Source organism: Poecilia reticulata, chromosome 16, assembly GCF_904066995.2.
Source record: "Poecilia reticulata chromosome 16, P_reticulata-male-v2, whole genome shotgun sequence".
Classification (NCBI taxonomy): domain Eukaryota; kingdom Metazoa; phylum Chordata; class Actinopteri; order Cyprinodontiformes; family Poeciliidae; genus Poecilia; species Poecilia reticulata.
Genome location: NC_088845.1, coordinates 2547628 through 2571032, shown reverse-complemented (window position 1 = coordinate 2571032; position 23405 = coordinate 2547628). Strand labels below are relative to the sequence as shown.

The 23405-nt window shown below is 38.0% G+C and overlaps 1 protein-coding gene and 2 long non-coding RNA genes across 3 annotated transcripts; all 3 read left to right on the top strand.

The window, feature by feature from the left end:
• Positions 1 to 1784: 1784 nt before the first annotated feature.
• LOC103477569 (uncharacterized) lies at positions 1785 to 4346 on the top strand. Its single transcript, XR_014091424.1, has 5 exons — positions 1785 to 1845; positions 2001 to 2095; positions 3298 to 3391; positions 3899 to 4053; positions 4198 to 4346. It is a non-coding gene; the product is annotated as an uncharacterized LOC103477569 (long non-coding RNA).
• Positions 4347 to 4447: 101 nt separating this feature from the next.
• LOC145547545 (uncharacterized) lies at positions 4448 to 8600 on the top strand. The gene is made up of 4 exons (XM_081597602.1): positions 4448 to 4616; positions 4913 to 5006; positions 5093 to 5177; positions 7119 to 8600. The coding sequence occupies exons 1-4, from the start codon at positions 4610 to 4612 to the stop codon at positions 7632 to 7634; spliced, it is 702 nt and encodes a 233-aa protein (XP_081453728.1). The 5' UTR covers positions 4448 to 4609; the 3' UTR covers positions 7635 to 8600.
• Positions 8601 to 15720: 7120 nt separating this feature from the next.
• LOC145547699 (uncharacterized) lies at positions 15721 to 17796 on the top strand. Its single transcript, XR_014084001.1, has 4 exons — positions 15721 to 16480; positions 17298 to 17432; positions 17515 to 17579; positions 17673 to 17796. It is a non-coding gene; the product is annotated as an uncharacterized LOC145547699 (long non-coding RNA).
• Positions 17797 to 23405: the final 5609 nt, after the last annotated feature.

Sequence of the window (23405 nt, the reverse complement as noted above, 5' to 3'; positions counted from 1 at the left end):
AATCTTTGAAGACTGAAAAACACAGGACTGGTAAAAATAAAATAAATAAATAAGAAATGTAATCTTTTCAAAGGTTTACACTGTTTAAGCTGCATTTCTAAAACATATTTTTTTACTTGTTACAACTGTCACTATAAGGTGACAGTATGGTAACAGACAGATAATCTTGGGGGGAAAACAGCACAATCACTTTTGTACTATGAAGTACAAAAAAAAGAAGATTTATGGTCATGTGGAAAAGCAGAACAACCCATTAATCAATCCATCATCAATCAAATTTTATTTGTTTAGCACATTTCAGCAGCAAGGCATTTCAAAGTGCTTCACATAATTAAAATAAAAACGGTGAATAAACAGTGAGAAAGAGAAATAAAAAGAAATTAAAAAGTAAAGATAAAAACATTAAAGTTTATTATGTATTTCCAGAGTAGCACAGCTGCATGTTTGTTCCTGATATTCTACTGACGTCTGTTCAGTGTTTTCTGTCTGAACTTGTGCTGGACGCGTTGAGGACTAAAGTCTCTGTTTATGGACGTTGCACTTCACTGCTGCACAATCGCAGTGCTACGGTTTTGGATGTTTTTAAACAATTGCTTGGTGTGGTGTCATATGTATTTGTGATATTTTTGGAGAATATAGAACATCAAATCAGGAACTGATAAAAAAAAAAAGACAAAGATTGAAGAAAATAAAAGTGATTTTTTATTTTTTTGTATTTTTCAATGTTTGTAGAAAAGTTGCTGAATGGTTTTTAAACTACAAGTAGAAAGAAAAACTGGAGACACCAAAGACATGATGTGACTGTGTGGAGGGCATTTAGTTTCATTCTCAGATTAAATGACAGATTAATGAAGGAGCTCAGCTCTGATTAACCTCACTCTGGGTTAAAGGTCAGAGTGATTGTGAGATCTATTCTTATCTATCTGAGAAATCTGACAGTTTGTATAAATTAATAAGTGGTTGTAGCTTATTAATAGCGATTGAGTCACAGAGTTGAATGACTGTGTTTTTCTCCTAATCCTAATCCCTCCAAAGTTGCAAAGTTTTTAGTGGCATTTATTGGAAATAGTTTGTCTTAATGCACCTTGTCTGCTGCACCAGGATGTAATAGTTTTAATAGTTTTTATGTTACAATTTCACCCTTACTGTGTATTCTATTCTTTATTCTGTTTTTATATTTTTATTTTCTCATCTGAACAAACTTGCTTTGCTGCTATTGCATCAAAGTTTTCCAGTTGGGGGATATTTATGTTCTTTGTTCCTAAAATCATGATTGTAAATATATATATTAGCCGGATTAACAGTAAATAAAAGCATTTCTCACATTTTTGTTGTTGAAAAACATGAATCAATCAGAGGAAAACAGAAGAAATTCAGAGCTTTAGTTAATTATGATTGATATAGAAATTAGATTTGGTGACGAATGAATGGATGCAGTGAACGTGTTTACCTGGCGGCCGCTGAAGGAAACCATCAACACCTTGCGACTCCACTGGGATACCAGTCTGCATGCAACATATGGACGGTATTAAAATGTTTGATATTTTTAATTTTAAACTGCTTTCTTTATTTACACAATTACATTTACGGCCACGTATATGTCAAGGAAGAAATTTTGAAATTAAAACAGTTTAAAGCAGCTTGTTCAGAGTTTTAAACAAATACACGAACAGATCTAAATATAGTGGAACATTACGAAGGTGTTTGAAGGAGAGAGAGAAACAAAACCAAATCAAAAAGGTAAAAGAAAGCCGCGTCACTTCCTGCTCAGATGACGATTGATGGTTCAAACCTCAGAGAGACTTCTCATTCACACAGAGACATCAGCAGCACCGCAGCTCTGAGGTAATAACACTTTCCTCTATGCCAACATCTGCTCATTCATTCTTCAACAAATCGATCGCATTTCATGTCTCCACGGTTAAATGTGTAATTTTAAATGTTGATCGTCTACGGAATACATCGTTTAATGTTTTTGAATGTCTTGTTAACGTTGGCAGAGTGATGCTTATGATCCAGTAAGCCATGATGAGAGGGCGGCTCCTGTTTGTGCTCTGGTGCTTCAGCATCCTGGCAGCGGCCCGCAGCATCACAGGTACCGTTCAGATCCATGGACACAGAAACGCAGCTTTAATCACTCTGCAGGCTTTCATCATGTCACTGCTCCTCTCATAAGATGAATTAGAGAGATGACTACAGATAACCTTTCTGTCCCACATCCCAGTCATCAACCACAGAACTAGTGTTCAGCGGAAATTTTAAAGTGTCGAAATGTCAAAAACGTATATTATCTGTGTTTTATATCACGTGTGTGTTATCGTTTTGTTCCTTTCACATGTGAGACTCATCTGGTTTTGATATGAATGAACAATTCACTGAACTACAGTTACATGGTAAATTACACTTTTCTGAACAGAAACCACCTAAAGCGATGACTGCTTGGTTCATGATTTGTCTATTTATAGTTTCCAGCTTTGAAAAGCATTTTAAGACTCACTGAAATTATGTGTTTCCATAGATTCAACCAAAGCTAAGGAAACAGGTTTTTGTTGCTTTGGTTCCCAGTATGGAAATGTTTTTGCTGAGCTTTCTGTTATTTTCTGATCCGGTGATGAAACTGGACTAAAAATGAGTTAAGAAAAAAACAAAAAAACAGATAAATTACAAAGAGCATTACATTGACAGACCTTCAGGTCAGGGAAAACTGGAAACTTTTGCTGTTTGGGTTAAGAAACACAAGACATTTGTAAAGAATTGTAACTGTTTATATTTAACCGTTACGAGAGATTAAGTGTCAGATCAACGTAGTCTCACATAAACATCCATCATACACAGTAAAAATGCCAGTGTTGAATTAACACCCAAAAGTGTCTATGTGTCCAAGTCAGCTGGTGTGAAAGTAACACTTTTGAAAGTGTTAAAAGATTGACACCCATTTTTTTTGTTAAATGAACATTGGTCTATAATACTGAAATGATGATACTGAATATGTTCCCCTGGATTTGATTGATATTGACACTTTGTGGGTCAATTATTTACTTTTTTAACACCACATTATGTTTGGTGAACAACACTACACTGGTGTTACTTTGAATATATTTGAACACTGGCAGTTTTACTGTGTACCAGCAGATTTAATATATATATATATCTGTATCAAAAATAACCGGATATAAATGTAAACAAAGTCATCCGCAGTTCTCAGGCAATACTTTGGTTTAGTTCAGTTGTTCCTTTTACTTCAAGTTGATTTTTTTTTGTATATAAATGTTTTTCTTCCTATTTCTGCTTGTTCAGTTTCATGTGTGAGTGACTACATCAAAAACATAACCTGTGGGGTGAACGGCATCAAACCTGACAACTACAGCCTGAAGTTCACTTATAGAAAAAGGTATGTGTGTGTGTGTGTGTGTGTGTGTGTGCGCGTGTGTGTGTGTGTGTGTGTGTGTGTGTGTGTGTGTGTGTGTGTGTGTGTGTAAGTAAAGTTTACTTATAAAGCACTTTTCACTGACATAAAATCACAAAGCGATGTAAAATGGAAAGTGTGAATAAAACAAGAATTTTCATTATTACGTTGCTAAACATTACTAAATTGCACATCAGTGATAAATAAGTAAAAAAAGAATATAGAAGTGTAAAAATTAAAATACATCAGCATGTAGCCGTGCATTCGACCCATTGTAAAAGTCTCTAGCAGCCGTTATGCAGTGAACTGAACACTTGTTTTATAACATCCTATGTTGTATTATATAGACGAGCGATCAAAATGAATAACCATTTTGGGATGAATAATGTATTCTGAACTGAACTATCTGCACATAAAAGCACTGAACTGTTCCTAAACGTGTGTATTTTCAGTGAATCTATAAGAAAGTTTGATGTTTTTTTTGTTTTTTAGCAACACGTGTCCAATCGTGGCGACTGATCAGGGTTACTTCTGCAACTGTCAAGTTTCAGATTCAGAAATGGCATCCATTTATATTTATGAAATAAATATTTGTAATGCATCTTTCTGCAAAGTTCTCCAAAGTGACTTCAGACCAAGACTTAACAGTAAGTGTGAAATAATTGTTCTACAATCCACATTTCTCTTGTCGTGGTTTGTTTGGTATCGTTGTGCTCATGTAAAACACGTTTTAAGTTACGTCTTTAAAGGATGTAAAAGTAAATCTGATTGAGACCTTTTCTTCTAAACAGTTAAGCTGAGTCCACCTCCTGCAGTGGATCTCCAAAAATCAACAGATTATATCAACATAACCTGTAAGAGTGACAGGTATAAAGAACACTTGTACTTTAAAGGCAAACTCAAATATGAAGCTCTGCTTCAAGAATCCCACGGCAGCTGGAACAGAGTAAGACCCGTTAATGTGAACAATATGCCATAATCACTTCTGACCTCCATGGGTTAGCTGCTAACATCGCTGCTTGTGTTTCTCCTCAGACTGTTTCCCTCCCACCATTTGAAAATAATTACACAATTCCTAGCAAAGCATTGCTCAAACAAAACACAGAGTACTGCGTGAAAGCCAGATTTAAGCCTGTGGACAACACAGCCTGGCGCTCTACGTGGAGTGAGTGGGGTGAACCAGCATGCTGGACAAATGAACAAATGACAGGTAAACTGACATTTTTTATGTTTTTAACTTTTGCACACAATCAAAAAGATGACAAACCGTAAACCACTGAATCCTAATGTTTTAAAAGTTACTTGTCAAATATTTTTTTCCTGTTTTGCAATTTAGATAAAGATTTATTCGTCATGAAACATCAGTGTATTATCAGCCAAAGTATGAGTGCCAGGCGTTTCCCCCACAGCTTACACAGAACTGTGCAGATAATTCAGAGACATCAGGCATCTTGTGCACTTTCAGCATGACTCGCTAACTCTGTCCTATTTCACACATCTTCTCAGAACAAGACATAGTTACCATTTTACTCAAATCTCTGGGCCCCGCCTGTTTAATTATTGGAATCCTCCTGTTTGCTTTCTACAATCCTGCTACAAGGTAACTCAGCTGTTCCTCCAACAGTTACAGGTCAGAATATTTGATTACCTCAGAATATGTGTCTGAATAATGTTTTGACCTGACAGAATGAAGATCAAAACTCTGGGCCGCACACCAACACCGGCCCCGTTCTTTAAGCCTCTGTTTCAGCAACATGACGGAAATCTACAGGTGAGATCTTCAGATGACTTAATAAGAGTTTTTACTGTAAAATGTCTCTTTACTTCAGAACATTTACACATAACAGTTTTAGATTTATACGTTTCCACGGTAGGAAATGTTTCTGGTAAGGAATGACAGGAATCCCATAACTTAATCATTTTATACAGAAAATTCATTTGGAAAAAATATATGCTATAAATTATTCAGACCTTTTTCCATAATTATTGGAAATATTTTAATATACAGTTTATTTTGGTGTACGTCAAGGCTTTGTAATACTACAGTTTGTAATATATTTGATCCCTTTTGGGCAAATCTTACAGATGTTTCTAATTCTTCAACCCTTACACACACACATGAGTAACAGAACCCTAACAGAAAGCAGGTCAAAAGTGACCCATATCACAATCAACGTATTTTTATGTTATTTTTGTTGTTTATATGATTATGTACAGGGTTTCCCCCAGAAAACTTGCTAAGCCGGGTGCGTGGGGCGCTAGGGCTGTCATTCATCCAGCCGGCCGCCATGTTTGGAGTTAAAAAAACGTTTAAAGTTGACAGGAAATTTGATAGTTATGTGTTATTGGAAGACTGGAAGATAAATACATAAACACCAACTATAAAGTGTTAAAAAAAGCAATGATAAAAAAAACTAAAAAATAAAAAAAACGATGCATAGCCTGGTGGAGGGACAAGTAAAGCCTGGTAGCCCGCCAGGCTTATAATACACTGGGGGAAAACCCTGATATATATAATTGTCTCCACAATTATAGCTAACAATTTAAGTTGAAGTAATTTGATGTTTTCACACTTTTAAAACACTTTTAAAATATCAATATTGCTATCCATTTTGTACATTTCTGTGTGTAAAAGTATGTTTGCGAAGCAGTACGTATACCAGGAGACCAATTTAATGACTAACAAGACATAATCTGTCACACAATACACAAAATTATGAGGCAGAAAATTTGAGATAAATGTATCAGATGTTGCATTTTCAATAAAAATGTGTGAAAAACTTTATCAACATTCCACTAATGTCGAAAAAACAATTTCGCAGTTGCAGTGTAAGAAATGCATGAAACCCACACATAAATAAGTTTGTTCATGCAGGAAGTAATAAAAAAAACATGCTGCGCCATCATCCTCCAACTACTTCCTGTCATCTTCTTCTTCATGGTTTACTCCAGTGGCAACATCTGGTCATTGATCATGTGATGCAAAAAAAGGGTTTCCATTGCAGTTTTGTGAAATCAACCAATCAAAACATCATCATAGCACCAAAACGTTTGATCAAAATTAGTGCGTTTCCATTCAGCTCATTTATTTTTCCATCCATCGTCTTTACACCCTTGCCCCTTGGTGGGGTCGGGAGGGTTGCTGGTTCCTCTCCAGCTAGCGTACCGCGCGAGAGGCGGGGTCACCCTGGACAGGTCGCCAGTCTGTCGCAGGGCAACACAGAGACACACAGGACACACAACCATGCACACACACACTCACACCTAGGGGCAATTTGGAGACAGTCCTGACAGTCATGTTTTTGGACTGTGGGAGGAAACCGGAGTACCCGGAGAAAACCCACCATGCACAGGGAGAACATGCAAACTCCATGCAGAAAGACCGGGGCTGGGAATCGAACCCAGAGCCTTCTTGCTGCAAGGCAACAGCTCTACCAACTGCGCCACTGTGCAGCCCCAAATTTATTTTTGAAATATCAAATTATATAGTGAATGGAAACACAGCGACTGACCTTTGGCTTATTTAAGAACATTGTATCGACTCAGAGTGCTCTTCATGAACATGTACCAGGTTATATCAGAGGTGAAAATAGTTTATCATCAGAAATAAACCTTTGAAAAAACAGTTGAATGAGCAAACAGAGCAATCATTTAAAGAAACCCGCCTCCTAAAGACGCGCCACCTCATCACACTCTTCTGTTGAACTTTCAGGAGTGGCTTTCACCTCACGGCAAGTATGATCTGACGTACAAAACCGAGGAGGACTTGATCACCGATGCCGTGACTGTTGTGCCACAGTCCAGCCCAAAGGATTTAGAGGAGAACCAAGTCTTCCTCACGCAGCTGGTCTTTCCTCTGAGTCACACCTCCTACGTTGGTTTTCCAGGGATGGAGAAAGCCTCCGCTCCTCCTTTTCCAGGAGACACTCCGTACACTCAGCTCCCCTGCTCCGTTTGGAGTCCCTGCGTCCAAAACGTAGAGGTTGTCTGCTCCGATCCAAAAGATTTCCTCGAGATAAGCCGTTCTGATTCTGGCTGCAGCTGCGAGGGTCTGACCCAAAGCCCGGAGTGCAGCTTGCCATGCAGTCCTGTGGATGAGATCCCGACACCCCGTCACTGTAGCGACTACTGCATCCTCAACAAGACCGCCCAGGGAGTCGTTCCTGTGCTGCTGTCCAAAGAACGTCCTGCAGATGTTCCCGACCAGTCTCTGAAGTCAGAAGGATGAAAACTCCTTCTGTTTGTTCATTTACAGGGAAATGGCTTTCATCTGCTCAATGCCAGTCAACAAACCTGCCATGTTTCCCATCCCTGGTGAAACGCATCAGTTTGCACTTGCAAATAGGTAGTTGAATTACTTTTAACTGGTGAAAGCAAAATGATTCTCAGTTTGTAATAGACCTGCAGGGTATCTGTGACCCGTCTGAGAGTGTGAAGGTTTCACTTGTTCTTGGCAACACACTGCTTTTTTTCTGCTTTTTTACTTCAGGAAAAAGGAAAAGAATGAATCATTTAACGGAGATTATAGTTAACAATAGCTTTCTAATTGTTTTGAGATGCATTACTTTCAATATATTTTTGCCAGTGTTGAAATATTTTAGTATGGATTCATAGGAAACTTTATTTTTATCTGTGCACACGTTGAGTTTTACTCTGACTCCATTTAATCGAATCAGAACAGACTCTGTTCGCCTGACAGTGTTCTTGGTTTCAGATGAAGGAATTTGAATTTATGCTTTATGTTTGATGTAAAAAGGGTCAGAAATGGTAATGTACTTATAAACCTCTAAGTTTAGGCAGAACAATGGTTTCTCCATCATTTTTTTGCCCTGTATTTTTTTATTTTTTTGCACAGCGTCCTGATCTGCTTATAAAACAAGCAGAAAATGACGGATGAATTTCACTAAGGGACTTTGAACTTTTAAAGCATCACTGAAAATGTCTTCATCTTTGCCGTGTGTTCTATTGCTTTCATCAGCTACTTTCACATTAATGTCCTGAATATATCTGCAGCTGAATGTTGAATTAACATGTGGATCTCCTGTTTAGAAATTTAAAAGATTGTCACTTTGTCTACAGCAGAAGGAGAACGATGTGCTACTAAATTTATAAAATGGAGTAGCAATAACCACATTTATCTCCATCATGTACATTTTCTTGTAACAGCCTAATATTCAATAAAGTACAGAAAACACTTTTTTTCCTTTTTATTGTATTTTCTGCAGATTTTAGAAAATTTTTAAAATTCATTTCGAATTTATGCCACTTCAAACTATCCAATCAAAAACTGAAAAAACAAACATCTGGAAACCAAATGTAGCCAAAAAGGCACACGGATGCGTGCTAAAATGAAAGTGTATCCATTTTGCCTCTTTTTGTTATTTTGCAATAAAAAAATAAATATTATTTTGAAACTGGAAAAAAAAAAGAGGTAAAGTAGCTGCTAAGCTGAGTCGTATTTCAGGTTATTCTATCATTTACAAGAAGAAAATGTGAAATGTCAAAGTTCTTGTTCTGCTGTTATTCATTTTTTTAAGATGCAGCATTGGTCCCCAGTCCATCATGAGCCAAACAACCATAAACATGTAATCACAGTTCAGGGAAATTTAGATCAAATCATGTTTTTGAACCATGAGAGGAGAGAATTAATGTATTCACAAGGAGAACAAGGAAATTTACACCCAGGACTGTCATGTCCACATTTATTAAAAATCACTTAAGATGTCAGAGATGGCAGGATTTACACTCCAACATGATTCCCAATTCCCACTTTAGGATGAAAACTGGGATTACAGAAGAAGACCAAGAAAATGATGATGCATTTCTGTCCTCTGGGCCAAATCCTAGTTGGACTTTTCTTCATTTTTTTATTCTCAAGATATTATGTATCTAGTCCAGATGGTATGTTAGGGTCACCAAGCCATTTTTCTAACTATTTTGAGCAAAACAGGACAATTCACTAACATAGTGAAGCTCAAACATAAAAGATTTGAGAGGAAACTGTCAGGTGTGAATGTGGGCAGGATGAAGTCACCTCAAGAACAACTTTGAAGCTCGGCGGCAGCGGAAATAAAGACGTTTAGCAGTCACGAGCATCAGCTGGAAAACCAGTTGGCATTCAGATCCTGTGGTTGGACTTATAAAATCACTGAGGGGTAAATGAAAGGGTGAAAGGTGGGCGTCAAGTCCCATGTATCACTTTTCTGCTCATTTATCTGTTTATCAGGTGGCACCCACATAAATTTCCCCAGCTTTTGATGCAGCGGAGGCTTTTCCCCACCAACATGCCCAGAAAAACACGTTTCAGGGAGTCAAGGAGATGCAGCATGCAAGTCCTGTTAGACTGAATACAGGCACTGAATTGGAATCATGCTGGGGATTAACATTTTCAGTCAAAGTTTATATATATATATTTTTTTACAGCACTGAGAAATAAAATGTAAACTCAGCAAGTGAACACTGCTAAGCATGTTGTCTCTTTGCAAGATAAAATCAAAGCAATGCATGAGACTGTCTCTGCAGAGAATGACATTATGACAGCGAAGCGATCTGCAGATTATCAGTCCCCTAATTTTTGTCTCTAAATGCAGTAAAATTTCCAAATGAAAGTCCGTCTCCCTCCCACACAGATTCAGCTATGAGTCACACGGCTGAAAGATGGTAAATGTACCCCATCACGCTTACCACAGATCAGCAGAGGGGAAAAGGTGAGCTGCAGTGGTTGTTGCTCTTTTTTTTCAAAATCGTGAGAAACCTCAGGCAGATTCATGCAGCAGAGCTGCTGCTTTGAGGGTTTGGTGTTTACATCATTTTAAAGTTTTGGGTAAACAATCAGTTGTGTTAATTTTGACTGCCCATCTTTTGCAATGTGAAACAAAACAGAAAATCATTTTTATTTTTAGCAGCAAGTAATTAAAGCAGAATTTAAATAAAGATTAATGAGATTAAACATTTCTAAACTATGCTAAATGGATTATTCTAAATCATGTTTGATTCTTATACAGATAGTGATTGACCATTTATGTTTAATTTTAAACATAATTATACACATTTATAATTATTATATGGGGGACCATTTGTGACGTTACACTGAAATTAACAGAAATGATTTGGGTTATTTAGCCTTTTATAACTACATTATTCAACTGTGACATTTATTCATTTATAAATCATTATTTATAATTCAAACTAAATATTTAGTTCCAAAATAAATATGTAGTTAGCAAGCTACATATTTAGTTAGCAAACTAAATATTTAGCATCAAACTAAACATTTAGCTTCTAACGGAATACTTCGCTAACTATTGTTTAATATTTAGTATGTAAACTAAACATTTAGCTCCAAACTACTGTAATTGTTTAGATAACAACCAAATATTTAGCTAGTAAGCTAAATATTTAGAACTGAGTTTAATATTTAATTAGTAAATATGTAACTGCAAACTAACCATTTAGCATGCTAACGAAATATTTAGCTTCCTAAAAAAATAGGTAGATTCCAACTAAATATTCAGATTTAAGATAAATCTGTAGCTACTTAGCTAAATATTTTGTTTGTAGCTAAATATTTAGTTGCAGAAAACAAAGCATGGTATGCCGGCACAAATCCTACGGTGGAGGGCAGCTGATTATCGGCAGCTTCCCTTCCACTCTGCAGGACCTGGGTGTCTAGCAGTCGGGTGACCTTTGAACTCTTCTGCTGACCAGTGGCGCAACTACACATTATTCAGGTGGATGCGAAAACATAGATCGTCAGGGTGAAGGAGCGACGCTCAGTCCACCCCCCACCGAAGCGACGATACGTGAAGGGTAAAACTCACTACATTTACCTCGTTATTTACGCAAGGTGAAGGAGCGTAAGGCGCGCTGAAGTGTATGGGAGAACATCATCGGCGCGCCGCCCCCTCCAGACGGGGTTTTGGCGCCCCCTCTGGTGCTGCGCCCCTATGCGTTGCATACCCTGCATACCCACTTTTTGCGCCACTGCTGCTGACTAGAGTATTCTGGTGTTAAATCTGACTTGAATAGATTTCTCTGGTAATGTGAAGGTCCATTAGATGATCTGGTAATGTGAAGGTCCATTAGATGATCTGGTAATGTGAAGGTCCATTAGATGATCTGGTAATGTGAAGGTCCATTAGATGATCTGGTAATGTGAAGGTCCATTAGGTCTCCAACCCTCATTTCCAGTAGTTGTCCTGATTTTCCTCCACTTCTCACTGAATTTGTGTCTTCTGTCAAAGTCACCAGACAGCTGAGAACCTACTGGAGCTCCAATTTTCAGCCGTCTCTCAGCCTGACAGCTGGTCAGATCTCAGATTAATATCAGTCATTACCAGTGGTGGAGAAAGTACTCAAAAAATTTACTTAAGTAAAAGTACAAATACACAGTCAAAAATGTACTGAAGTAAAAGCCAAAGTACCACATTAACATTTTACTTAAGTAAAAGTAAAAAAGTCCTGGCTTTTAAAAATACTTAAGTATTAAAAGTAAAAGTACTCGCTGAATGCATTACCTAATCGCTAATATCATTAAGTGTGCCGATCGTATTTAATTTTAATACATCAGAAATGTGCCATTTTAATTAACACTACCACAGATTAAACATGTTCTTATTGTGTTTATTCTCTGTAACAGTTTAGACTTAGATATGTGATTCTATGAATCATAATTTCAGGGATGGAAACATTTTGTCTCCTGTCCTAACATAGGATGAACTTCATTAGTCACATTTATTTAGAAAGAAATCTAACTGAAAGGGGATGTAAAGAAGGTGCGGGCGGGGTGGAGGACATGCAACCAAGGAGCCATGTAGCAGAGTTGTAGTCAAGACCACCGAACCCGAGACCAAGACCAGCGCCCCGCGCTAAATGACACAATAACATTACGTTTACCTATCAAAATTGGTTCTCAGATTGATCTGAAAGATTCACATTCCCATAAAAACACCTAGATATTAAATACTTAGAGCTGAAATATATTTAACCAGTATCAATTAAAACTCACTTCATTCTGTTTTGCTTTCATCGCTGTGCTACAATCCGCAGAGGTCTCCTGCTATTCCTAGAAAAATAACGCCCTGGGCGGTTGCCCATATTGCATATGTCAGAAACCACAACTGAAACATCGCAATTAACGGTAAATAACGTTCAACTATGAACACTGTCCAACGGCGCAACAAGTAACTAAGCAGAATGAGCACCGTGACTGTTTTCATCCTCCCTCCCACTGTGATGCTTGCCACCATGACAGGAGACGAAATCAATCAATGAGCAATGAGCATGCTCTGTGTTCATACGTTCAACTTTTACTTATTCAGCGATTAAATGAATGTCTATATATATATATATATATATATATATATATATATATATATATATATATATATATATATAGCTACCGCAGTGTACACAAGAACAAAGAACGGCTCTCAGTGAGGCTTCAGTCCTTAGGACTTAGTAAAGATCCGTCCAGAAGAATCGGATCGTTCCTGAATGTCATCACTATATTGCAGACTTTGGTACCAGCGTTGTCCCATATGTGCGACACCTCAGTCAAAACCTCCACACAATAATTCAGCGCATGACTGACAACTTTTTTTCATCAGATGCAACATGTGTCTCAGTACAGCTAGCTTTGCTAGCACAGATCTTACCTTTCTTTAAGCTTTCCTTCCAAGTGACGCTAAAAATTGGACGAAGTCCCACCGTCTGTGAAAGCGAAGCGCTGCTGATTTTACATGTCGCCATATCAATTTATGCAGCGCTATAAACATCTCCTCCCGCTCAGAGGAAACCACTGCGCATGTCTGGAGCTCCGCGTGCGAGTAAAGGTGGAGGCGATGGGTGACAACAGACACTAAGTCACGTTATTGCTTGGATTTTACGGCGCCACCTTAAGTCCCTGAACTTCACATTTTAACGGAAGAAAAGGGCAACACGACTTGGATGTAACGAGTAACGCGACAGTTTTGTAGAAATGTAGTGAAATAGAAAGTACAGATACTTACTGTAAAATGTAGTGGAGTAAAAGTAGAAAGTACCCATTATTAAATCTACTTAAGTAAAGTACAGATACACGAAAACTGTACTTAAGTACAGTAACGAAGTCCTTGTACTTCGTTACTTCCCACCACTGGTCATTACCTCATTCAGGGTTGGCAGGTGTTGCTGCTCATTCTGGTAAAATTAAGGTGGAACTGGGTGTCACAGACAATGGAGATCACATTGCTTACTGGTTGACTTACAAAGCTCTTAGGTCAGCATGGAGGAAGAGTTTACTGACAAGAAGAAAGCATCCTAATAATCTTGCAACTCTTTATGTTTTACCGCCTGCAAGGATATTTAATACAACCTGCAGAAAGACAGTTCTGTGGTTGAATGTCACACCGAGGTTTGTATTCTTTTCTACAAATAATTGGCCTGCCTCCAGTGAAACTATCAACCAAACCACAGATTTCCTCTCAGTATTAGTAGTAAAAACTAACTGATTAATACTTGCCACTATCACGTCATTGAAGCAGGCTCATGCAGCGGAGAAATATCTGTTTCCTTCCTAGTTCCCTCTGATTCCTGATACTCTAGAACACAGGTTCTTCAAAATTGGTCAAAAACATTGAATCCGTAACTGATACAGCAAGTGATAAAAAGTCACATTTAACGTCATACATTAGTGTAAATACCGTAAAAAAATAATTACAAATATTTCTTAATATTTACCACAAAATCTGATTGCAAAAATAAACACTAAAATAATCACAAATCCTGGAGGAACAGCTATTTATTGATATTTTAACAGTTTTATTGGTTTTATCAATAGATTCTGGTGCAACCGGCCTTTTAAGAACATTCAGATTTTTGATTGGCCCAAAATAAAAATGAGTTTGACACCACTGCTCTAGAACAAGCAGAAGATTCACAAACGTTGACAAAAATCTCATATAGACAACGACTAATTATGTTGTTCAAATTGTTGTTTTGTTCAGTGATTTTGGTTGAACTAAACTAGATACATAAATCCTTTTCTAGAAAAATCAACAACCACATCCTATTTAAATGTTTTTTTTTTTTTTTTTGCAGAGTAACTTGACCTTTTTCTCTCCAAGAACTATGTGGGGGTTTGTGTGTTGTTTTATTCTCTGTATTCTGACTGTGTCAGTTCTGCTCTGATGTAGAAAACAAAGAAAAAGCCGTTTGACCGACATCAGATAACACCTGAAGTACAGAGCAACCGTTTTGTTTAGGGGGGATAATAAAGACTTTGGACTGACGTTTTCAAGAGATAATTTACTTATGAATGTATTTAAAATGTGAAAGACTCCAAAGTCATGTCAGATTAAACTTGGTCCTAACAAACTTCTCAGAAGCTGATGACTTAGCTTTTACTTATTCACAGTTTTCAGGATCGCTTTAGGTCATTCTTCGTCATGTGAAATTACAAACAGGAGTTTCAGGAAAAAATACTGTTAAATACCAACAACTAGTGTTACTGAAATAAAAAAAGATCTATGAAAGAGCTATGAAGCAGGAAGGAAGCAGTACTGAGAAAAAGAGGAAAATCTAATAGGCAAAAAAAAGTTGGGAGCTTAATAACTGCTATCAGAGATCCGAGACTCAGCAGAATATAAAATAGAATATAAAATACTAAAGTACAGAGAAAAAGCAAAAAGATTACTAAAACTAAGGAAAGGGTTTAATTTAAAATGCACAACACTGCTAACTTAGCTTACCAGCCAGTTATTTATTCAAATTAACACGTCAGGCCATACAAAGCATTTTTATCATAATAACGTAATTTTCCTGAAACTCCAAACTGTTACGTCACTCTGTTTGGAGTATGTAAAATAACACGCAGGACTGCTATGGCCAACGATTTATTACAAATCTGCGAAATTCATTAATCAACACATCTGTAACGTCATAAAATGGTTTCTCAGGTTTTTCCAATAACCCATTACGAAATTTCCATACATAGAGACAAAAACGATATCATTTGTGTGGAAAACGTTTCAAAATGTGTAAAATACAATAAATTCAAAGTGAATTCAGTAGTCCGTCAGCTGTTTCTCAGCTAGCTCACAAAGTCCGCTAGCATTAGCATCCAGAAATATGCCCCGTTTTCTCCACAATACAAATCAAAATCTGAATAACGTGACTCACGAGTTGACACTCAATTCAAAAATCACTTCAACTCAGTGACGTGCAGTCAGGGGAGGCAGGTGAGGACCTGCCAAGGCTCTGCCTCACCTGCCATCATGGATAAATAATATCCATCCATCCATCCATTTTCTTGCACCCTTGTCCCTCAGTGGGGTCAGGAGGGTTGCTGGTGCCTCTCCAGCTAACGTTTAGGGCGAGAGGCTGGGTCACCCTGGACAGGTCGCCAGTCTGTCGCAGGGCAACACAGAGACACACAGGACACACAACCATGCACACACACACTCACACCTAGGGGCAATTTGGAGAGGCCAATTAACCTGACAGTCATGCTTTTGGACTGTGGGAGGAAACCGGAGTACCCGCCGGCAATAAAATGGCTAAGAAACATTTAATATATGGACTGATTTTCCATAATTTCGCTTATGTATATGATGTACAGTGTTTTTTGTCACTAACTGTGTGTGTATTGTGTTTTGTGTGCGGAGGAGCGATAAGAAACGGCAGAGAACAGACTCGAGGTGAGGCAGGCAGTTCTCTTGCCTCACCGCTGGGGGCGCTCATGTTCCCAGATATTGTGACTGCACAACTGCAGAGTAAGAGACAGCGAGCTAGCCATGTAGCTAGCCACACAGTAAATAAGTAAAGTACAGCGATATATTAATTTTCTTCTCTCTTCCGACGTCAACACGAAATACTACATTTCTAAACTTAAACAGTTTTCTAAAGTGGATTTTCAATTGAAGCAGGAGATGATAACTAAAGGAAGACCAACACCGGAGCTGAAAGTTTTACTTCAAGACAGTTTGACGATTCTCAAACGGAGTAGAAAAGACATGCCGAGGATAGACTTGGCTTTGGATGAACGGATATTTTTGTGCAGAATTAGCGGTGTATGGATTTCATGGATACGTAAAGGTATGTTTAGTTTTTTAATTAAATCTGCGTTTTGTGGGCTACAGTTAATGTTTAAATAATTTAGTAAAGTGGAAGCGGTAGCTAATCTACCACAGCAATTGTTTATTAATAAAACATTAAGCCTAAAATGTACTATAACAACAAACTAAATGTTTTGTTCTGTGTGCAAAATTCTTGAATGTTTTTTGTTGTTAAATCCTAAAACATGAAGTGGCATTGATGCCAGTTGCTATGGCAACGAGTCTGCGTAGCTTGGCGAATACAGATCACTTAGCTGTGGATCATAGCACGAAATTAATACCTACATTTCTAAGTTTCACTGAGTTAACGCGGCCATGGATGACACGTAAAAGATTAAGTCTTTTTGCCCCCCAGCGTTGTACGCATGCGAGAAATTTCCGCAGGTCCAATAACATGGATGGTGTCTACGTCATAAGTCAGTGCCTCACCAGCCATGAACCTCACCGCACGTCAAGGATACCAATATATCCTATATATCAAAATACAAGATATATATTTCAAAATACATCTTACTGACCTGTGATGTAGAAAAGATGAGACACAGTTGAGCATCTAACGCATAGACATAATATAAGAATAGAGCCTCATGGACCGCTCTCGCCTATTGTCGCTGACGAGATTTAGGGCGGCCATCTTGGAGCGGTCCATCACTCCACATGTGTTTAGAGGGCAAAATGATGTATCAGCGCCTTTAATCGATCATAACACGCCTTTTTGTTACTGGAAACCATATTCAAACATCTATCAAAGCTACATTTATAAACAATTGAATTATTTAAGTATGTTATTGTAACAGGTGGAACCACCAGGGGTCGCTGCCTCCACATCTGAGCGCCCATAAAAGGGAAGCTGTCAGACTGGTGGCAGATTGTCAATCTCCTCTGTGTTGGACCAGGTGTGTGGGCCCACGCCTTCCACTGTTTGTCATCAGGTTTGTGTGTGTTTTTTATTGTAAAGACAAAACTCTTTTAATTTGATTTATATTAAGTCAGTGTTTGGTGTTCTTTATATAGGGCCACACTACATGTCGTAATTTGACAAGTGCTTTACCTGGGCGTGTGGTTGATCGACGCTGCAGGTAGGCTTTGTTTAATTTTTAATTGAATTGCATGGTTATATTTCAAAGATTTAATGGGCGTTTTGGTAATTTTTGTTTCTTTGTTTTTTGCAGTTGTTGCTGCACCCTGCTGTTCCTTTTGATTTCCTTTTTCCATTGTTTTTCATTTATTTTGTTTACTTATTGTTTTGCAAATATACATCCTCTTATTTTGTAATAATAAATATTGTCCTTTTTATATTGGTTGTTTTATTGCACCACTAGTGGCCGTAACATTATTATTTAAGTAGTACACAGTTCAGCATATGTAAATATGCTTAGTGTCTATAACAATAGAATAGGAATGGAATGTTCTGATTCGATGTATGCAGAGCATATTACAAAGCACACAGCCGTTCATAATTTATTTAATTAATTATTTAGTAATATCAATACATATTTATATAACTATACAAACACAAATAAATAACGGTTGACGGTTTTGTCAGTTTTTCTTTGCAAAAAGCTGAAGCTCAGTCAGATTGGATGGGAAGTCGTTGTGAGCTCTCCTGACATAACTGTTCATCTGATTTAGGTATGGGATTTGACTGGGCCATTTTTTAATCCTGGCTGTATGCTTAGGTATACGATGGTGTTTAAAAGTTACGACATAAATCTGGGTCTTCTTCTTCTACTTCTTCTTAACCATAGTCTTTTCTTCCCAAACAGCAAGTTGGTACACTACCGCCACCAGCTGGTCAGTCTGTGTAACTTTTAAATCAGTTGATCTTAGCTTGTCAAGATCAACTTCATCTACCATCCAGGATTTGCCTCATATTTAGATCCTCCCCGTTACAATGACAAACAAAAATCATGCATTTGCATAGATCTGAAAATGACCTAGCCTTGACATTTACAGTTGCACACATTGTGTTTGTGGTGGTCCAGCATGGTGGGATGGGTTAGAGATCCCTGGTTTTCTCATAGGTAAAGCTTACAACTTTATTTGTGCTCTGCCCACAATTTGTTTTGTTTGTTACTTCATGGCATTAACTTAGCAAAATGTTACCTGTTCTCACATTAATGTTCCAATGTTTGCTGACACAAGAATAAGAAAATAATTGTTTGACTAAACAAGCAAAATTAACTTTCTTATGTATAGATACTGAAAAAAGTTCAAAAGAAATTATCATATATAGGAGAAAGAAAAAAACAAGTGAATCAGACTATTTTGAATATAAACAAGAATAAAAAGATGCTATTTGCTGGTGGGATGATGTAACACCACCAGCAAAAGAAGATTCTGTGATGTCACTAGTGAGGCCCTGTGTGTGATGTCATAAACTATATATATTGAACAGAATTGTGCATATTTTTCATTGCTATATCGCTGACTAGTGCAGACATACGCAAAGCTTTTTAGGATCAACCATTCAGGTAATTTAGGAAGATATTGAGGACAATGTCTTATCAAAACCAGAGAAGCCACAATGGGATGATGGGACCCCAGGTGAGACGGGGGGTCCATCGGAATGTCCAAGGCGGGTTTCCTCCTGTGCACCCGAGTGTTTTGCACGAGGAAATCCAAAGGCTGCGCTCTCTTTTAGAGATGGAGAGAGCCCAGAGGTTTGAAGATCACCAACGACTGGCCCAGCTGGAAGCAGAGCTGGAAGAAACGAAACACCAGTTAAAAAGGCAGAAAGCTCTCAAAGAAGTTTTTATTAACAAGGGCAAAGAGACAAAGAGGGAACTCGAGATGATGGAAAAGCTTAGTGATCCAGCAGTTGCTAATGCTGCGATCCTTGCTTCGAAGGTGCATAACGATACACGATTTAAGAATAAGAAGCAGCTCCAAGTAGATTTTGTAGAGTTAAAGACGGCCCACCTCCTCAGCCAGGAAGCATTTACATCCGAAATCCAGGCTGAGAAAGACAAAAACAAAACCCTTCAAGAAGAATTGGACAAACTTCAGTCTTCCCACCAGGAGCTTTGCTCCACCTATGAATCCAACAAAAACAGTTTACAGGCGGAATATGACCAGGTAAAACGTTCATACGAAGAACTGAACCAAAAGTATGAACGAGATCTTTCTAGTCTTAAAGCACAAGTCGAAAAATTTGAGAAACAGCTGGAGCATGAAAGAGAAACAAATTCAGACAGAGCAACAAAAGACCGGGAGCAAATCGACAAACTCATAGAAGAGCAAGACTTCATATATGAATCCATGACTAAAGAGTTCAATTTTCTGCAAATGAGCGAAAACAATTTACAGGCGGAGTTGGACCAAATGAAACATTCATATGAAGAACTTGATGAGAAGTACAAAACAGATGTTTCCACTCTTAAAGCACAAGTCGAAATATTTGAGAAACAGCTGGAGCTTGAAAGAAAGGCCAGCTCAGACAGGGCAACAAAAGACCTGGAGCAAATCGACCAACTCATAGAAGAGCAAGACTTCAAATATGAATCAATGACTAAAGAGTTCAATTTTCTGCAAATGAGCGAAAACAATTTACAGGCGGAGTTGGACCAAATGAAACATTCATATGAAGAACTTGATGAGAAGTACAAAACAGATGTTTCCGCTCTTAAAGCACAAGTCGAAACATTTGAGAAACAGCTGGAGCATGAAAGAAAGGCCAGCTCAGACAGAGCAACAAAAGACCTGGAGCAAATCGACCAACTCATAGAAGAGCAAGACTTCAAATATGAATCAATGACAGAAGAGTTAAATTTTCTGCAAAGCAGCGAAAGCAATTTGCAGGCAGAGCTGGTCCAAGTGAAACATTCATACGCAGAGCTCAATGAAACAGATGTTTCTAGTCTTACAGCCAAAGGGGAAACATTTGAGAAAGAGTTAGAGCATGAAAAAGAAGCCAGCCAGAAGTACGAAACAGATGTTTTTCAAGAGAAGGAGGAAGAGAGCCAACCTGACCATGTTGAAGTCAGGTTGGCTTCTTCTGAGGATTTCTCAGAAGAAATTATAGACGTTGCTGGAGGAACCATCCCGGAGAATTTCAACAGCATGCAGGATGGTAAAAGTAAAAAAACAAAGCTTTCGGTTTGGAAAAGGATACGAAACTTTATGCGTTTGAAGAAATCAAACAAAGGGAGAAAAGAATGAACTAAAAGGAAGCTTTTACCATCCTGCCAACTAAAAAAAAGATCCCCTCCTAACCCAATTTTAAAAAAATTCAAACTTTAAGATGAATTTGAAATGGAAAAAAAAGTGGGCAGCACGGAGGTGCAGTGGCTAGCACTGCAGCTGCACAGAGAGGACGTGTCCCGTCTTTGCTGTGTGGAGTTTGCATGTTCTCCCCGTACCTGCGTGGGTTTTCTCCAGGGACTCTGGTTTCCCCCCACATCCCCTAAAACATGTAGGTTAGGTCAATTGGTCAATGTAAATTGCCCCCAAAAAGAGTTTAAGAAACTGCAAAAATTGGTTTAAAAAAAAGAGTCATGTGGCATCAGCACTACGTCTAAGACTATTCCTCCCCAACCTGCTTCCTCTGCATCAGCCCTGTTTCAGTGGTGCAGAGCCTCAACAACACACAGCTCAATATTTACAGCAACCTATTCATTTAAGAATTACAATTCTTCTTGTAATTGTAATGATTTCTGTTTATTTTCTCACGGTCTTGTAATTTTATGGTTTGTCCTTTATTTTACCTTCTCTACTCACTTTTTATGTTGCACTTGCACTTTTTTGTGGTGAAATGTAGCTCATTGTGCTGCGTTTAAATCTGGAATTTAACAAAAGGTTGACAAAAAGATCATGCAGTGAGTTTTTTTTGTTTTTTTTCAGGGGGACTGTGGCTGTGGACAGAGTGGTCGTCTTGTGATTAGAAGTTTGTAAGTTCGAGTTCAGCTTCCTCCTGCCACATGTCCAGGCCCCCCTGGGCTCTTTGCCCCTAGTTGCCCACCGATCTGCTTATCGGTGTAAATGTGTGTGTGGGTGAATGTGACTGCAGTGTGAAGTGCTTTGAGTGGTCAAAATGATTAGCAAGGCTCTACATAAGTTCAGTCCATTTATCATTTATTTTCTTTGATAAATCCTGTGTTTGTTTTTTTATACCAAACATAAAAAAGCTGATTGAACAAGTTTTTACTTCTTCAGGGTCCCGGGTGTTAAATTAAGGTTAGAATTACATCTGTACATAATATTAGGTGATAATTGTAATCATAGCTTAATACTCCGGACCCTGAAGAAGTAAAAACTTGTATTTTTGTTGTTTCTGTTTAGTTGTCTAGTCTATAATGAAGTGTACTGTTGTTTTTGTTGATATCAGTAGGTATTTTCTGGTTAAATAAAGGTTTAACAAAAAAAACAATCCAGTATAAAAGTGTGTAGTGTAAATAAGAAAAAGCTCTGTGGGTATGAATACTTATGCAAACCTCTAATTTCTTCACCTATTGTTGCTAAGCAGCTTTTTACAGCTACACTTTCTGGGTTTATGGTATTTAAATGATTTCCATTAATATTCCTGCAGACTTCCTGGCGATCATTCAGTCTTTTCTTCTTCTCTGAACTCTTTATTTCTCCGTGTTGCACGTTCCCACATCAGTCTGTGCTTTCATACACGCAGCTAAAGAAATGTTGTAAAGAACGTGCCTAAAGAGGTCATGCCTAATTACGACGCTATACATTAAACATTGTTCTCTGAGGACAATTTTATTATTTAGTTTTATTTTTCAGCTTCTCCTCCTTCAGGAAAGACATGATTCCACTTTTAGCATACAAAGAAGTTGTTCCCATGTTGTTATTTCAGTGAGACCTCTCTTTACTGGTTTTTCTTTAAAGGTGTAGGAAGCTCAAAAAGAAAAACAAAACAAACATCAGTATTTCTTAAAACAAATTATTTCTCACTTGTGAGGTTTAAACCTAACATTAGTAGCATTAAAAATTATTTTGCATACATTGATTTCTTACAGGAATTCAATTTCTTTTATGGTTTTACTTAACGCGTCCCAAACTGCATGCACATGTCTCTAGCATTTCATCAATTTGGACTGGGGGTTTGTGTTTTTGGGGTGTGGTAAAGTCTGATTATGCTGAGGATTTCTCCTATTTGTGGTCTCCTCACTCCACCACCCCTCTTGTCGCCCCGTGCAACATTCTTTGAAGGGCAGTTTCTTGCCCAGTGACCAATATTGCCACAAATCCAGCAGCCTTTTGAATGCCGTAGATTTTGTGGGGTGTTATTTTGGGGTCCTCGCCTATTGTGACCTCCTCTGCCTCTGTCTCTTCCACGGCCTTTTGTCCGGTCGTTGGAAAAGGCAGAGGTATATAAACCTCCAAATTTATCCAGGTGAAAAACATCTGATCCTTTCACAGCCTTCCTGACCTCTTCTAAGGTACAGGGTCTAAAAACATATAAGTTTTGTGTCCCTTCCTCTAGGGAGGGATACAGTCGTGTTGCTGGAACAGCAGCGGCTGATACTGGAGCAGACGGAGCTGCTGAAGCAGCCAGGGGAGAGGTGGCTGCAGGAGCTTGCTCTCCCTGCACCGCTACAGCATTCCGTGTGCTTGGAATTACTTTATTTTCTTCCTTCTCTATAATTAAGTTTTTAGATTCATTTAACCATAATTTAGCACACCTCAGCTCATTCTCCTTTTTAGATTTTTTTTTTATTCCCATTTTTCTTTATACACTACTCTCCAAAATTCCCACAATTATTTGCCATTGATCAATTTTTAGCTTTCCATCTATTTTGTATTTCTTTCTCTATTTTTTCATGTGTACAGTGCTACCAGGAAACCTGGACAGCATGTACTTTTCATCCCCATCGGGGCCCTCAATAAGTGAGGAATTACAAGAATGTTTGTTTCCCATATGTAAAACACTTGCAATTTCAGCTTGAAAATAT

Coding starts and splice junctions, on each gene's coding strand:
- LOC145547545 (XM_081597602.1), top strand. Junction 5,007..5,092: donor TTCTACAATCCTGCTACAAG/GTAACTCAGCTG, acceptor TTGACCTGACAG/AATGAAGATCAAAACTCTGG. Junction 5,178..7,118: donor AACATGACGGAAATCTACAG/GTGAGATCTTCA, acceptor TTGAACTTTCAG/GAGTGGCTTTCACCTCACGG.